We start from the raw sequence: 16,924 nt of genomic DNA on the forward strand, positions 1-16,924 counted from the left end.
ATCATTCCCTCCAATATCGTGAATCATATCGCAATATCAGTCAAAAATAATCGCAATTAGGTATTTTCCTCATATTGTGAAGCCCTAGTTTTGAACCATGTTGTAGTTGTTAAATCAGGTTCTTGAACGGTGTGTTATGTTGTTAATATATTTTCCTAAAAATGGTTGAAATTTTACAATTTCATTCTTGTAATGTTTTCATTCTTTCTCGTAAAATTGCGACTTTTTACTCGTACTATGACGACTTTTTCTTGAAATATTGTGACTTTACTTTTGTGAGATAATGACTTTATTCTCAAAATCAACATGGCCCTAATACTCACACACACTCTACCACCCAAGAAACCAATACTCTTTTTTTTCTTCAAGAAAATATAAATAAGCTGTTGACAGAAATTAATTACAGATCATGCTGTAACGCAAGGGCGTTACTTTGAGTTCAGTGGGGAGGGGGGATCTCCACTATTGAGCAACATTGACATTTTGAACGTCAAACACTTCATTTTCTGCATTCTGGTAATTTTTTTCTGCAACAATTTGTGCCTTTTCTGCATCAAGTTATGGTTAAGTTACGGACATTATAATAGTTGTTTTGGGGGGGTTGCACTGTCCAGTTTTGATTTTTGGGAGGTTGTAACCCCACCCTCCCTGTAAATTACGCCTATACTATAACGTGATGATGTGCATTGCATTTTTTTTTCAGTGGGTAACGAGCGGAACCAACGGAAAGAAAAGGAACCAATTGTGAATGCTACACGGAGGATTTTAAGTAACGCACAAGATGGACGTCAAATGTAGAAAAATCCAACATCGCGCAAGACATTTTTTTAAACTACGTTGATTTTAATTTTTTTGAAATAACAGAAGTTGTACACCTTGTTGCATCGGTTGTTTTCCTATAACTTAACGATAAGTAACGGTACTGACAAGAGGAGGCGGCTAATCCCGAGACTTCTTATAACACTATGGCACTGTCAACAAATGAAAGTCTCCCTGGTGATATTAAAACATCACCTCCTGAAGAAAACGTGGCGTTAAAAGACGACATATGTCCATGTGTCCCCGGGCGGACCAAAACCTCCACCGGCAGAGTTTTAACCGCGGAGGAGGCGGACAGACTCGGCGGTGAGCGGGCTCTTGTGTCCGACTTCAAACTGATGAAGTTGGAGAAAGAGGCGCAGAAAAACTGGGACTTGTTTTACAAAAGAAACACGACGAACTTCTTCAAGGACAGACACTGGACCACCAGAGAATTTGAAGAGCTCAAGGCTTGCAGAGAGGTGAGGAAGAAGGCACGGCGCCGTTCCCTACATTTGCACGTGAAAGCCAGGAACACTACCACCCAAGAAACCAAAATGTATCGAAGTTTGTCCCATTAAACTCCACTTGTAAATATTTGCTATTATAATTGTTTAAGTGGTATACGTGAAATTTAGTGTCCCAAATTCTCCATACAATGTCCTTTAGTTATGAGCCTGCTAAACCACCTGTTTAAGAAGATCAACTTTGACTCAAATAACCTCTCGTTACAACCGAGGTATGCAGCAATGCATTTGTGAAGCCACAACACGCACAACGTTGAGGCGGATGGGCTACACCAGCAGAAGACCCCACCGGGTACCACTTATCTCCACTAAAAATAGGAAAATGAGGCTACAATTTGCACGAGCACACCAAAATTGGACAGTTGAAGACTGTAAAAATGTTGCATGGTCTGATGAGTCTCGATTTCTGTTGAGACATTCAGATGGTAGAGTCAGAATTGAGAACATGGATCCGTCATGCCTTGTTACCACTGGGCAGGCTGTTGGTGGTGGTGTAATGGTGTAGGGGATGTTTTCTTGGCACATTTTAGGCCCCTTAGTACCAAGTGGGCATCGTTTAAATGCCACAGCCTACCTGAGCATTGTTTCTGACCATGTCCATCCCTTTATGACCACCATGTACCCATCCTCTGATGGCTACTTCCAGCAGGATAATGCACCATGTCATAAAGCTCAAATCATTTCAAATTGGTTTCTTGAACATGACGATGAGTTCACTGTACTAAAATGGCCCCCACAGTCACCAGATATCACCCCAATAGAACATCTTTGGGATGTGGTGGAACGGGAGCTTCGTGCCCTGGATGTGCATCCCACAAATCTCCATCAACTGCAAGATGATATCTTATCAATATGGGCCAACATTTCTAAAGAATGCTTCCAGCACGTTGTTGAATCAATGCCACGAAGAATTAAGGCAGTTCTGAAGGCGAAAGGGGGTCAAACACGGTATTAGTCGGGTGTGCCTAATAATCCTTTAGGTGAGTGTACATACTACATACTACGGTGTGGAAAAAATGCAGAAAGGTGCAATGTATCATAGTGCAATCTGTCCAGTCCAGGGTAGTTTATGTGTATGTATAAAGGCACCCAGATGAAGGCATGGTACAAAGGGCAATGTGCAGAGCAGACTTAAACACTTAAGTCAATCCCCCTCCTCCCCTTCTGTGTAGCATTGAAGAGCGTAATGGCCCTAGGGACCAAGGATCTACGCAGCCTGTCAGTTTAGCAAGACAGAGACTTAATAACATAAGACCCTCATCATTTGGGACACTCAGTTTTTGGAAAATAATTTGGGACACTAAACTGCATGTATACCTGTTTAAGTAATTAGTTGTATTAACTGTAATTACTTTGTTTGGGTTAAAATAGCCCCTCGCATATGTTTCTGGAGAACATCTCGCCAAACGTAATAAAAAAAAAAAAAAAAGCCTTTACGAGCCTTTGATTAGCTGCAAAATTACAAACTTGATAAAACAAGACATATTAACATCGTCATGGTCTCCAGATAATTTTGGCATTTTAAATAATCCATCAATCAGCAATGCATTTCTTACATTTCCAACTTGTACTGTATATAACTGTGAATTTTGTGGAAGAAAGCTGTGGTAATAAGGGCAACCATTTTCCCTATAAGAAACACCGTTTAGTATTTCCTTCTTCATTCAGAGCTGTGCATGTTTAGACATTAATAAGTGATAAACAGATTTTTGTTCTGTCTTTTGTCCTGCTTGGTTTGCAGTTTGAGTCCCAGAGGCTGGTGCTGCTGGAGGCTGGCTGCGGTGTAGGAAACTGCATCTTCCCTCTGCTGGAGGATGACCTCAACATTTTTGTTTATGCCTGTGACTTCTCACCACGAGCTGTTGAATTTGTCAAAGTAAGATATATCTATATCTATCCATCAAATCGATATCCAGCACCTGTGAGTCATCTTTTTTTTTTTACTTTTGTAGGTTAACTGAGCTCCAGGCTCTTTTCTAGTGAGACATTTTTTTTACGTGTGAGCTGACCAGTGTACTCAGTGTTTTTAGTCTCAGATGATTAGACGGCTTATTGATGACACAATAATTATAACTGTACCAATAAAACACCTTCATCCGCTTTCTGTTGACAGCAAAATCCTCTGTACTGCCCCGAGCGCTGCTGTGCCTTCCAGTGTGACTTAACTAAAGATGATATGAGGGAAAATGTGCCCGAGGGCAGCGTGGACGTCGTCACTCTCATCTTCGTCCTGTCGGCCATCCACCCTGACAAGATGAAGCTGGCTTTGCAGAACATTAGCAGGGTGAGAGCAGAGTCAGCCAGGGGGGGACGAGAGACTCAGTGCAGGGCTCCTTTTGGGGAAAACCAGTTTTAATTTGATAATTTCTTACTAATGTTAGTTTTTTTTTTTTTTTTTTTTTTTTTTCTCTCCTTAAACTACACCATGCCTTACATACACACATTCATGTGGCTGCAAGATGTGCTGCATGTGTCTAGTGGTAACTCCCTATCCGGTTTTTGGATTACAAGCTGTTTAAAATGGTGTAAAGTAACATACATGTGGCTTTAAGGTGCTGAAGCCCGGTGGCATCGTCCTGTTCAGGGACTACGGCCTGCACGACCACGCCATGCTCCGATTTAAAGCCGGCAGCAAGCTGGGCGAGAACTTCTACGTCCGCCAAGACGGAACCAGGTCCTACTTCTTCTCTAAAGGTCTGTAAATTAGTCTTTTCTTTTTTCTTTTTTTTATTTTATTAATTTCTGTGGGTCATCATGATTAGGTACCAGGAAGTACATCAAATAACGGTGAAACAAAGATAGATAGATAGATAGATAGATAGATAGATAGATAGATAGATAGATAGATAGATAGATAGATATTTTTTTATGCTACTTTACTGTGCCAAACAAACAAAAGTGTTATTACTCAGTAAGCCAGTTTTCAGTGATTTTAAGAGGTAATAGATGTGTTTTTGCTTCAGTTGTGATATTTTATGATAATAGAATAAAGCCAGCTTAGTTCTTGGTTTTATTATTCAACAGTTGTTGAATAATAAAACCAAACAGGCGGTATTATGTGAAATATACATCTGTTTGTACAGAAACTACAACATGGGAAGGACATAATGATCTTTCCACACAAGAGTCAGTTGTCAAATAGTTCCTTGGTTTAAAGGCTCCATTCATATTTCTTGACATTTCATGACACAGCAGAAAACACTGTAACCTCCCTTCTGCATTGTTCCCATCTTTCTGAAGTCTGTCTTTTTTTTGTCTGCTTTCAGAGTTCCTTGCCGAGCTGTTTGCGGACACGGGCCTCCAACCTGTTTCTAACGACTACGTCCTGAGAGAGACGGTCAACAAAAAGGAAGGGCTTTGTGTTCCCAGAGTGTTCCTGCAGAGCAAGTTTACCAAGCCCAGCCAATCGCAGAGCTCCTGATGTCACTTGGTCTATATCTATTACCTCATAAATCATGTGGAACACTGACATGTCCAGTTGAAATTGGATAGCAAAAGAAAAATGTATATTCCTTGGGGGAATCGGTAGCCCTAACGTCACCTGGTTCCCTACACGTTGCTGTTTTTGAATCCTTAAGACCATGAGGGAGATGCTGGTGGTTAAGAGACATTAATACTGCCTGGTCGCACTAATCGACTGATGCATTTTGGCTCCTTCGCCAACAGATAAAGACAGTGTTGCACTGGGACTCTTACAGGTGGAAATATGGGGAACTATGTGGAACATGGAAACGCAAAATGCTACGAGGAGCATGACTATTCTGCAAGGACCAAAGCTGGATAAATAGGGAATCTCAGTGAATGGTATTTGCGGTTTCACATCAGTTTAATTTACAATTCATGGCCTTCAACTAACTTTGATCAGCCTTTAGCATAACCAGGAGAAGTTCTCTGTAAGCCTTCAAATGTTGTTCTACTCTGAACAAACCGGTATTTCGATTGCCTCCAGTATAATTTTCTCCACCCCATATCCCTCCCCACCCCCGATGTTAAGTTAATGGAATAACTTTGAATGAGGTGAGTCCTTTTTCATTTTGTTTGATTTCATTTTAAAACTTTTGAAAAAGTGTTCAACTGCATTGTGTCATGCCACACTTTGTCTAAAATATGCTCATAGTGTTACATCGTGACTATGGTCCATTAAAGAAAAAAAAGAAAAGTCAGCTGTAAACCACAGAGGCAGATAATAGTCATACATATATATCAATATTGTGACTTTTTCTAAATAAATGTATTAAAACTTTAGGTGGTGTCTTGAAATCATCCGGTGATTGTCAGATTAGGGCCACGTGTGAAAAATGTATTTGAGTTTGGAGTTTAAATTTAGAATTATTATTTATTTATTTTTTTGTCAAATGTTTTTGTCTTTTTTTTTTTAAATGTTAATAAAAACGAAGAGTCAGAATTCTTACATTATTCTCAGAATTCTGAACTCAAAGAACAATACATTTTTTCGCATGTGGCCCTAATCTTCCGTAGATCCTCCTCTTCCTTGGCAAACTTTAAAATCAAATCAAAGATGTGCACTTTTATTAAATTGATAAACATTTTTGCATTTGAATTTATGTGGTGGTTAACTATAGAAACCGACATGGAGCCAGAAACAGTAGGAGGAGTTGCAGTTATATACAGTAGTATATGTCTTAAGCCTTAGGTGACTTGGATGCACCCACAGTGTGCAGTCTTTCACTGAATGTCAAAAAAGAAATCCCTTCCTCATAATCCACAACAAAAAGACAGAAATCAACAGCAATATCACATTTCCTACAAGTAGAGGGAGACCTGATGTTGGTTATTAGCTAACTATTCAGCTCATTATATTTCATAGTAAAATCTTTGTTCATAAGAGACCAATATATCCGGTATTCAATGACAATAAAACAATCCCTAAACGTCTCCTCTTTTCTGGTTTGACATTACACATGTCGTCCAGAGGAGCGCGCTGTTGGCTTCAAGGTGCGGACGCGCTTAGGTCAGCTCGCATGGCAGTGCAGAGAATCATCCGTGTTATGATCTAAAGTGTTAGCAGTCTGTCATCTGTGACTCATGTTGGTGATTCATAAACTTTGTGTACAGTCTGTGGGCTCAAAGCAGAGCCCTGCTATAGTATCAGAGACTTAATACAATTAATACTTTCAAAATTTCATTTTATTGATGATTTTGTATTTGGATAATGTATTTGGTAAGTCATTGTGCATTCATAACATTGTATCAGTGATACAGAGCCAAGCATCTTGCAACATGCTCTGAATATGGCTTCCTGTTGAAGCGCTGAGGCGAATGAACAAAGGTGTGAAAATATCTCAGGGAGATAAACCGCAAGTTGACCGTACCTCAGCACGTCTAGAAACGTTTTGTAATGTTTGACCAAGTGCATTTCAAACAGGTTATTAAGGATTAACCTGTTTAACATTACAAAACAACCCAACATATACATTTAAAGCAAACAATCTTGTCTGACATTCCTATGGCAAAAAGGTGAAAGTAAAATGTTTCTCTTAGCATTAAATAAACCACATCAAAATGAAAAAAAGGCAGAACCCATTAGGGCTGCACGATTAATCTGGTCGCAATGCAATTGCGATGTTACTCTCACACGTTGTAACACCCTTATGCACCCCGAATACGTAACGTGTGGTATTACTCTTCATCGGAATGTGTGTGTTACTTTAAACATGGTTTTGAAACGGCACATTCTCACTGATGCAGTTTCCTGTCCTGTGGTTTCGTTTCTAGCAGCCCTCCACTGGTATGATGAAAAACAAATGTTGAAATTGAATCACATCTGTAAATTTATTCTTGATGGCTATGCCAGATACAATCTCAGGTATTAAGGCTTTTTAACAGTTGCAATCAGTGCTTGTGTGCTGAAGTTAATGATTTGTACGAAGAATAAAACCTATGTGAACCAATCAGATCTCGATGAACACTGCAACTGATTGTAAAAAGTAAGAACTGCTATGCTTTGTGGGGATTATCAACATTGTTGAATGTGATTTATAAAATCAGACTGTGACTTAAAATAAATCATACCGTTTTTAGGCTAACCTTGTTGTTACGCCAATAGATGAGTCTTTGTTCTCTAGTTGGGGGTTTTCAGCGTTCAAACAGTAGTGAGAATGAGGTCAGACAGCTCAGAGTGCAACAAACAAGTTGCATCATGAGCATGTTCTGTTGAATCGTTGCAGAGACTGGGTCCCTTGGCTTTTCAGTTTTTACTTTAGAAATGTGTGCAGGGCTTTGTGTCCCAAAAAAGACAGGCTAGTTCCATGAAAATTATATTTCCAAATTGTATATTATTATCTTGACAGTGGGCACAGAACCGAATCATTTTTGCAATCCTGTCTTTGTCTCGATTGTGACATAATGCATTTACTGGAAAATCAATTGACAGTTTGTTAATGGATAAGATACCCAGACACAGGAATGTCTCTGTCCAGCAAATTAGATTCCTGACAAAGCAAAATACTTCATTACATTAATGCAAAATCATACAAAATCTATTCACCAAACAATCAACCTAATACAAACATGGCAAAAATGTATATTGTTTAGCAATAATGTATCATATTGCCCACCCCTTCTGTAAATATCAGTACATCTAAATTGGTATTCATGTTCTAATTTGCCAATAGTCTGAACCATTAGACATCATTAAAGAGATATTTTTCTGATTTAAATCCAGCTCTGTGCCATGGCAGTGTGTTAAGATGAACAGTGTTGGGCTTCACTCTGTTGCCAATGCACAGAGGAGCAGAGGTCGCCAAAATCCGTGTTTCGCGTCATCCGGTGCATCTCGGCAGACCTCAGCTGCTCCAAACTCTGTGCACTGGTGCCACGGAGGGAAGCCAAACACTGTTCATCTAGAAACACTGCCCACACAAAGATGACACAGAGCTGAATTTAAATCGGTAAAAGTATCCTTTTAATACAGTTTAACACTAAGAAACGTCTGCTTTCAGAACTATTTAAAATCCATGTTACCAATTAATGATGATGTTAGATAAAGATAATAGAGAAAATGATTAGCTGTCTAGTCTTTGAGCATGGGGGCAGCGTCATATTTTGGCTCTTTCATCTGCTGAGCAAAGGCCACAAAAGCAGTTACAAGAGATGATGAAACATGAAAAGAGAAAAAGGAGGAGTTCCTTTGGAATAAAGCTTTTGTTCAAATTATTTCAATCACTTAGAATAGAAAAAAAGATGAGGTTAATCTCAATATGCTTTTGTAAGATGTAGCCTGGGGCAATCAACATTTTGGAAGATTTGAATCCTTGTGTGAACAGAGCCAGCTCGATCAGATGATCAACCTGTAAGAGAATAGAATAGAGCAGAACAAGGAATCAGTGTCCATCCAGTTAAAAATGATAATTTGCAATCTGCAGGAGCGATAGTCAAAGTAGCGTAGGTAGGTTTCATCCTCAAGGGAACATAAATTCCTGTGCAGAATATGATCGTAATCCATTTAATAGTTGTTGAGATCTTACAGTCTGTGCCAAAGTGGTGGACAGGTCAAGCTGTGACACGGCCACACTGCTTTGATGCCAGTGTATTTTACTATCTGCTTGTTTCAGATAATTTACTTTTGTCGTGCCTACAAAACGATCAATTATGATGTCAAAACATAGCATAAAGTAAGTCCAACATTACAATACTGAGAATTACTGTATTTTTCCTCCCCACGAAAATACCTTTGACGGTGATCTTGATTAAATGTCCCATTGCCGTCTCTTTGCTTTTATCGCATTCAGCCTTGCATTGGAATTGACCGTTGTCCTCTGGTGTCAGGTCGAAAATCTCTGTCACGACCTGTCTGCGTCTCACGTTCACATCATCAGTAACTGTCTCGTTGACTGTGGTGAAGTACTTGCTGGGGTCAGTCAGCGCAACGCTTTGATTAGTGATATGGCACCATACAACATGCAGCAGACCGCACTGCTCAAAGTCATAATGTGCATTGCAGGATAATTTGACAGATGAGCCTCTGGCAGGAGTGATGGATTCCTTTTTGTAATGGACCTCTAAGGTAACTAGAGCACAAAGGAAACAAAACAGAAAAGCCAAAAGTTATCTGGCAGTTTCCACGTTCTTTCGGTCTTAAAACGTATTGACTTACGAATGAAAAGGAATTGTATGACATTTTGGGTGATTGAGAAGATTGATGCGCTATATATACAGTGCCTTGCGAAAGTATTCGGCCCCCTTGAACGTTTCGACCTTTTGCCACATTTCAGGCCTCAAACATAAAGATATAAAACTGTAATTTTTTGTGAAGAATCAACAACAAGTGGGTCCCAATTATGAAGTGGAACGAAATTCATTGGCTATTTCAAACTTTTTTAACAAATAAAAAACTGAAAAAGTGGGCGTGCAAAATTATTCAGCCCCTTTACTTTCAGTGCAGCAAACTCTCTCCAGAAGTTCAGTGAGGATCTCTGAATGATCCAATGTTGACCTAAATGACTAATGATGATAAATAGAATCCAGCTGTGTGTAATCAAGTCTCCGTATAAATGCACCTGCTCTGTGATAGTCTCAGAGGTCCGTTTAAAGCGCAGAGAGCATCATGAAGAACAAGGAACACACCAGGCAGGTCCGAGATACTGGTGTGGAGAAGTTTAAAGCGGGTTGGATACAAAAACATTTCCCAAGCTTTAAACATCCCAAGGAGCACTGTGCAAGCGATAATATTGAAATGGAAGGAGTATCAGACCACTACAAATCTACGAAGACCCGGCCGTCCCTCTAAACTTTCAGCTCATACAATGAGAAGACTGATCAGAGATGCAGTCAAGAGGCCCATGATCACTCTGGATGAACTGCAGAGATCTACAGCTGAGGTGGGAGACTCTGTCCATAGGACAACAATCAGTCGTATACTGCACAAATCTGGCCTTTATGGAAGAGTGGCAAGAAGAAAGCCATTTCTTAAAGATATCCATAAAAGTGTCGTTTAAAGTTTGCCAAAAGCCACCTGGGAGACACACCAAACATGTGGAAGAAGGTGCTGTGGTCAGATGAAACCAAAATCGAACTTTTGGCAACAATGCAAAACGTTATGTTTGGCGTAAAAGCAACACAGCTCATCACCCTGAACGCACAATCCCCACTGTCAAACATGGTGGTGGCAGCATCATGGTTTGGGCCTGCTTTTCTTCAGCAGGGACAGGGAAGATGGTTAAAATTGATGGGAAGATGGATGGAGCCAAATACAGGACCATTCTGGAAGAAAACCTGATGGAGTCTGCAAAAGACCTGAGACTGGGACGGAGATTTGTCTTCCAACAAGACAATGATCCAAAACATAAAGCAAAATCTACAATGGAATGGTTCACAAATAAACATATCCAGGTGTTAGAATGGCCAAGTCAAAGTCCAGACCTGAATCCAATCGAGAATCTGTGGAAAGAACTGAAAACTGCTGTTACACAAACCGCTCTCCATCCAACCTCACTGAGCTCGAGCTGTTTTGCAAGGAGGAATGGGCAAAAATGTCAGTCTCTCGATGTGCAAAACTGATAGAGACATACCCCAGGCGACTTACAGCTGTATCGCAGCAAAAGGTGGCGCAACAAAGTATTAACTTAAGGGGGCTGAATAATTTTGCACGCCCAATATTTCAGTTTTTTATTTGTTTAAAAGGTTTGAAATATCCAATGAATTTCGTTCCACTTCATGATTGTGTCCCACTTGTTGTTGATTCTTCACAAAAAATTACAGTTTTATATCTTTATGTTTGAGGCCTGAAATGTGGCAAAAGGTCGAAAAGTTCAAGGGGGCCGAATACTTTCGCAAGGCACTGTACGTAGACATTGTTTCTCTTTTCTTTTTGCAGGTTTGATAACCAAGCAACTATGCAAGTTAGACTGATTTGCCGTTTTGTTTTAACTTTATTATTTAGTCTGAAGTTGCATTCATGTAAGCTGTTTTCTGTGTGGGATGGGGGGCAAATGGCAACCCGACAATGAGGAAGTTTTTGGTCCTGGCTGAGAAAAAATCTGGAACACAAGCCTCAGGAAAAGCGCCACTTGTGGATTTTACTCTTTAATATATTTGTACGTATTAAACAAACGATATAAAGATATACCATGAAAGGACAACCAATCATTACTGATCCTATGTTCCTGCTGCACTCCCCAGCAGAGTTTTATTTGCCAACTTTGGACCGAGTTAAACATTGTCTTCCAAAGGGAATCTGGTTTCTTTTAACATTCACATACAAACAAGGCTCCGTTGTAAACCACGGAGTAAACAAGGACTTGAAACCGCTCCTCTTACTGGAATGTAGCAAAACCTGACCAGCACTCCCTCTTCCCTCCTCAGAGAGTCTTTTTAATATCCACGTTTATTGGGAAGTGAAATGGCGCTGCAGCTAGACAAGGAGAAACTCTGCTGTTCTGTCTGTCTGGATCTACTGAAGGATCCGGTGACTATTCCCTGCGGGCACAGCTGCTGCATGAGCTGTGTTAAAAGCCGCTGGGATGAAGAGGATCCGAAGAAAATCTACAGCTGCCCTCAGTGCAAACAGACCTTCACACCGAGGCCTGTCCTGGTGATAAGTTCCCTGTTGGCTGATTTAGTGAAAGTGGCGAAGAAGACGAGACTTCACGTTGCTCCAGCTGATCACTACTATGCCGCTCCTGGAGACGTCCCTTGTGATTTCTGCGCCGGGAGAAAGCTGAAAGCACACAAGTCCTGCCTGATGTGTCGAGTCTCTTACTGTGAGCTCCACCTTCAGCCTCACTATGAATCCCCTGCCTTTGAAAAACACAAGCTGGTTGGACCCTCCAAATATCTCCAGGAGAAGTATTGCTCTCGCCACGACGAGGTGATGAAGATTTTCTGCCGCAACGATCAGCAGACCATATGCGTTTTGTGCTCCATGGATGAACACAAAGACCACGACACAGTCTCAGCTGCAGTGGAAAGGAATGAGAAGAGGAGGGAGCTCGGGGTGAGTCGGCACAAAATCCAGCACAGAATCCAGGACAGAGAGAAAGATGTCAAAGTGCTTCAGCAAGAGATGGAGGCTATCAATCGCTCCGCTGATGAAGCAGTGAGGGCCAGCGAGAAGATTTTCACCGAGCTCGTCGGTCTCGTCGAGAAAAGAAGCTCCGCGGTGACGGAAGAAATCCGATCCCAGCAGAAAACCGAAGTTAGCCGGGCCAAAGAGCTTCAGGAGAAGCTGGAGGAGGAGATCGCTGAGCTGAGGAAGAAGGACGCCGAGCTGGAGCAACTCACACACACCGACAACCACATCCAATTTCTACATAATTACCTTTCGCTGTCACATCTAAGTGAATCTACAGACTCCCCCAGATTACATATTCACCCTCTGCAATACTTTGAAGATGTGATAGCGGCTGTGTCAGAGGCCCGAGATGAACTACAAGACATTCTCTTCGGGAAATGTCTGAAGATCTCGCAAAAAGTGAGTGAGGTAGATGTTTTACTGCCACAACCAGAGCCCGAGACCAGAGATGAGTTCCTACAATATTACCGTCAAATCACACTGGATGCCAACACAGTTAACGCAGGGCTGTCGCTATCTGAAGAGAACCGAAAAGCAACAGTAATGAGAGAAAAGGAATTGTATTGCAGCCACGCAGACAGATTCACTGACTGGCTTCAGGTCCTCGGTAGCGAGAGTCTGACTGGACGTTGTTACTGGGAGGTGGAGAGGAGCAGTGGAGGCATTTCAGTAGCCGTTGCATACAAGGATATAAGCAGAACAGGGAGTGAAAGCGGATTTGGTAACAATGACAAGTCTTGGGCATTAGGATGTTTCGACATCGGTTATAATTTCAGACATAATAATATCAGAAGTTCACTCTCAGGCCCACAATCCTCCAGAGTTGGAGTGTACCTGGATCACAAGGCAGGGACTCTGTCCTTCTACAGCGTCTCTGAAACCATGACTCTCCTTCACAAAGTCCAGACCACGTTCACTCAGCCGCTCTATGCTGGATTTTGGGTTTATTGGGTCGGAGACACTGCTGAGTTGTGTGAGCTGAAGTAGAATGGAGCTAAAAAAAAAATAGGTGATATTCTTATTCTTTTTGTTTTTAAATAAGTTTGCCTCATGTTGCACTGTGTTCTTTGTGTCAATCTAACAAGATGGGCAGGTTGACTGTGATGTCTTCTTCCTTGAGTTTGTTTTTTAGCACAAACTGTAAAATTGTGCATCACTTTATGTGCTGCAGAGAATCCCCAAAAAAAAAAAAAAAAGTTAACAATAAATAGAGCAACTTCTAATTGATCTTTGTTTTTTTTCATTCTTAAATAATTTAAAAGCCCAATAGGTTATGTGTAATAAGGAATGAATTGAGTGAATGAAGGTGAATGCTGCGGTATAAGCTGCTGCACTGAGGTTTTTGTCTGCAAATATTTCATAAAGCCAAAATGTTTTTAGCTTTGGATGCATCCCTCAATATGCATTTGTTTATTTCCATGCTTATTTGGCAGAGACCGTACCAAGCAAATCTACACTGCAGTCATTTTCAACCATAGTTCTACTCTCGCCTGCATGTTTCAGCTGAGCATCGCACACAGGTCATCCATTAAAGCATTTACCCTATGCAGTGTAAACCCACACATCATCTTGTACAAAAACATGCAATTACTATAAATAAATCAAGAATAAAATGTATATAATGTGCTCTCTTGGTAAGGCAACTTTAATTGCTAGACACATTAAGAAAGTGTTACAAAAACCTTTAAATCAAAGATTTTCAACAGGGGGTCCGTGACCCCTAGGGGGTCCTCAGAGTATGTGCATGGGGCTGCCAAATTATGTCAAAAAAACATTTATTTTTTCAAAAATTAAAACGTCTGAAAATATACATTAATATGAATTTAAAATATTAAAAGCAAAGATAAAGTGGCCTATTTGTGAAAAAAAACATTTGATTTATACATTGAAGTTAAGCTTACTATAGGTAAGGTAGCCACTATGTTAGCCATACAGTTAAGCTTAAGGATTCACTGTGCTTTCCACATGTATGTTTAACATTAAAAGATCCATTAATTTCATCCATCTAGTCCAGTTTAATAAATTGTATGTACTTTATGTATTAGGGGGTCCCTACCCTGTCTCTCTTTCAGCTAAGGGGTCCTTGGCCTAAAACACGTTGAAGACCCCTGCTTTAAATCACAATATGATACTTTGTAAGCTTTTTATTTACTATACTCAACATTTTAAGCTTAGTTTCCCTTCAACTACTGTAACAGACAACAATTAGATTTTTACAAGCTAGACCAGCTATATCAAGAAAACAAAGAATTTGTGAAGCCCACATATACAAAGCAGTCTACTGACCTTTTTCCTGAGCACAGAACACATACAAAGTCACCAACAACAGCACCGTCGGTCCAGTAAGCCAAGTCATTCTGAAAGGTTACGCTAAAGATGAACACGAGGGCCACAGCACAAGTTAAAAATGGCAGAGGCAACACACTGGCACTCAGTTACTGAGGCTTTCACTGAGATGCATGGTCTGCATGGTGTGAGTGTGTGTGCTGTTGTGTGGGTGGAGGATATGCATCTCTGTGCTCAGTCATACAGCAGTGTTTCCATTCCCTCTTACAAATAGCAACTTAGCACTTTTCTTAAGATAAAACTTCCCTTTGTAAAGTTTCGTTCTGCACCAAATGGCATTGCATAATACCATTTTCATGTTTTCTTGAACGCTGTTTCACTGATCAGTTTATTGTGATTCAACCAGTTGTCATCTGTCATAAGAAATCAAAATCATTTTGGGGTATCAAGGAGTTGTTTTAAATGTGCGTTTGCTGAATAGGCATTCACTGTATGTTTGTATTTAGTGAGAACACAGCTTCTTTATATCTTAAACCGCTTGGACCATGTTTTTTTTCTCTTACATTTTCCTTAGGCTATTTAGATTTAGAAAGTTAGAACTCAATTAAAAAAAGAAAATATTACAGACCAAAATAGTACAACCCAAGACGGTAAGTTTTTTATCGCTGCACCATCACTTCAACTTAAATATAAGATATAATACGTGTGAGATATCATGTTCATCATTTTATACCTGATTCCCAAAATGGAGCCTTATTTGATATCTTGACTTTGAAATAAAGTTGTTTGGGCTTGCATAAAGCTTTGCTGCACAATTGAATGTTAAATTCTAATAATTGTGTATTGTCCCATTATTAATAGGCGTTTCAAAGACATTGGCCTCAGATTAAAATTGTAAACCATAATTGCTCTGCAATTTCCAGACATCACTTGTCACTTTAAGACAATATGGACGTGACATCTGTGAAGTCACTCTTGGAAGACCTTTTGCATTTGCAATAGACAGAAAACCTAGTGTGGGCAGGCAATGAGGTGGAGCCTGAGTAGGACAAACCTCTTAATCAACACAATTGTGCTCAAAACCTTTTATGCATTATAGTTGCTTTAAGTTACTTTTCTCTTACCACTGGGGCGGCGAACGATTCCAAAACTTGACAGCTTATTTCGAAACAGACTTTACAACCCCCTACTTGCCTTCCTTCTCAGGCTCCCCATTGCCAATACTAACTACCCTGGAAATCCAGAGTTCTCGCGAGAACACAATTTGAATTTGCTCAGCGAGTCACTGGCATTCAGTAATGATGCTCATTAACTATGCCCTTGTAGCCGAGCTGCACCAATCACATCGGTGTATCTGATATAGGCGGGCCAGAGGCGAGCTAAACAGATGACGACAGAGCTGCGATGTCGAAGTCATTAGTAAACATTGCAAGATGGCTACGGATGAACACCAGTTGTTTGAAACGGCTTTGGCCGCTACAATGAACGATTTAGACTTGGCGGGTGAGGAACAGAAGACGGCGCTCAAATCGGTCCTTTGCAAGAAGGACGTTTTTGCTGTTTTGCCGACAGGATACGGCAAGAGTTTAATCTACCAGTTAGCTCCGCTGGTAGCTAAGCGTATGGGGCTCTGGATACGTCACCCCGTGTATTGTGATTGGTCGTAGTGTTATTCAATTGCGTGCAGTGAGATTTTCAAATGCATATGCTTGGTGCCGCCCCTCGAGTTGGGCCATTTTCATTACTCAATGCCAGACCCTTAATCTTTCGGATTTGGGTCTGGATTTCCAGGCTAAATACTTACTGGCCTTTTACAATGTTTGTTTATTAGTTCATTGATTTTATCTTGATCTCTGGCTGGAGATATATATATATATATATATATATATATATATATATATATATATATATATATATATATATATATATATATATGTGTGTTTTTGTTGTCTGTTGTTTACCTGTTTTATTCATGCACTTTTGTCATCTTATGTTGTTTAAAATGTGCTATACTGTACAGTAGAAATACATTTGACCTGATGTCAATAAGCTGTGTCTTTGTTGTCGGTCAAAAAAGTGATTATTGCAAAACTGGTTAATCTTTTTCCCATTGTTTACAGCAAATCTGAAGTTAACCCCAGAGTTCTGCTTTTTTAATTCTCTTGAAAAACAGGCATTACATGTGTTACTTCCTCTGCGTCAGAGGAAAAAAGCCTCAAAAACACAGAATGTTTGGTTCTCATTCAATCACTGATGTGATATTTTTTTGATTTTTTTTTTG

General features: G+C 40.2%; 2 protein-coding genes across 2 annotated transcripts; both read left to right on the top strand.

The window, feature by feature from the left end:
• The first annotated feature begins 745 nt into the window (after positions 1 to 745).
• mettl6 (methyltransferase like 6) lies at positions 746 to 5,570 on the top strand. Its single transcript, XM_039806469.1, has 5 exons — positions 746 to 1,280; positions 3,067 to 3,201; positions 3,439 to 3,609; positions 3,878 to 4,019; positions 4,592 to 5,570. The coding sequence occupies exons 1-5, from the start codon at positions 966 to 968 to the stop codon at positions 4,744 to 4,746; spliced, it is 918 nt and encodes a 305-aa protein (XP_039662403.1). The 5' UTR covers positions 746 to 965; the 3' UTR covers positions 4,747 to 5,570.
• A 5,784-nt stretch (positions 5,571 to 11,354) lies between these two features.
• LOC120562644 (E3 ubiquitin/ISG15 ligase TRIM25-like) lies at positions 11,355 to 13,531 on the top strand. Its single transcript, XM_039806468.1, has one exon. It carries the CDS (start codon positions 11,686 to 11,688, stop codon positions 13,342 to 13,344), a length of 1,659 nt encoding a protein of 552 aa, XP_039662402.1. The 5' UTR covers positions 11,355 to 11,685; the 3' UTR covers positions 13,345 to 13,531.
• The last annotated feature ends 3,393 nt before the right edge of the window (positions 13,532 to 16,924 follow it).

This window comes from Perca fluviatilis, chromosome 7 (genome assembly GCF_010015445.1).
Source record: "Perca fluviatilis chromosome 7, GENO_Pfluv_1.0, whole genome shotgun sequence".
NCBI lineage: Eukaryota > Metazoa > Chordata > Actinopteri > Perciformes > Percidae > Perca > Perca fluviatilis.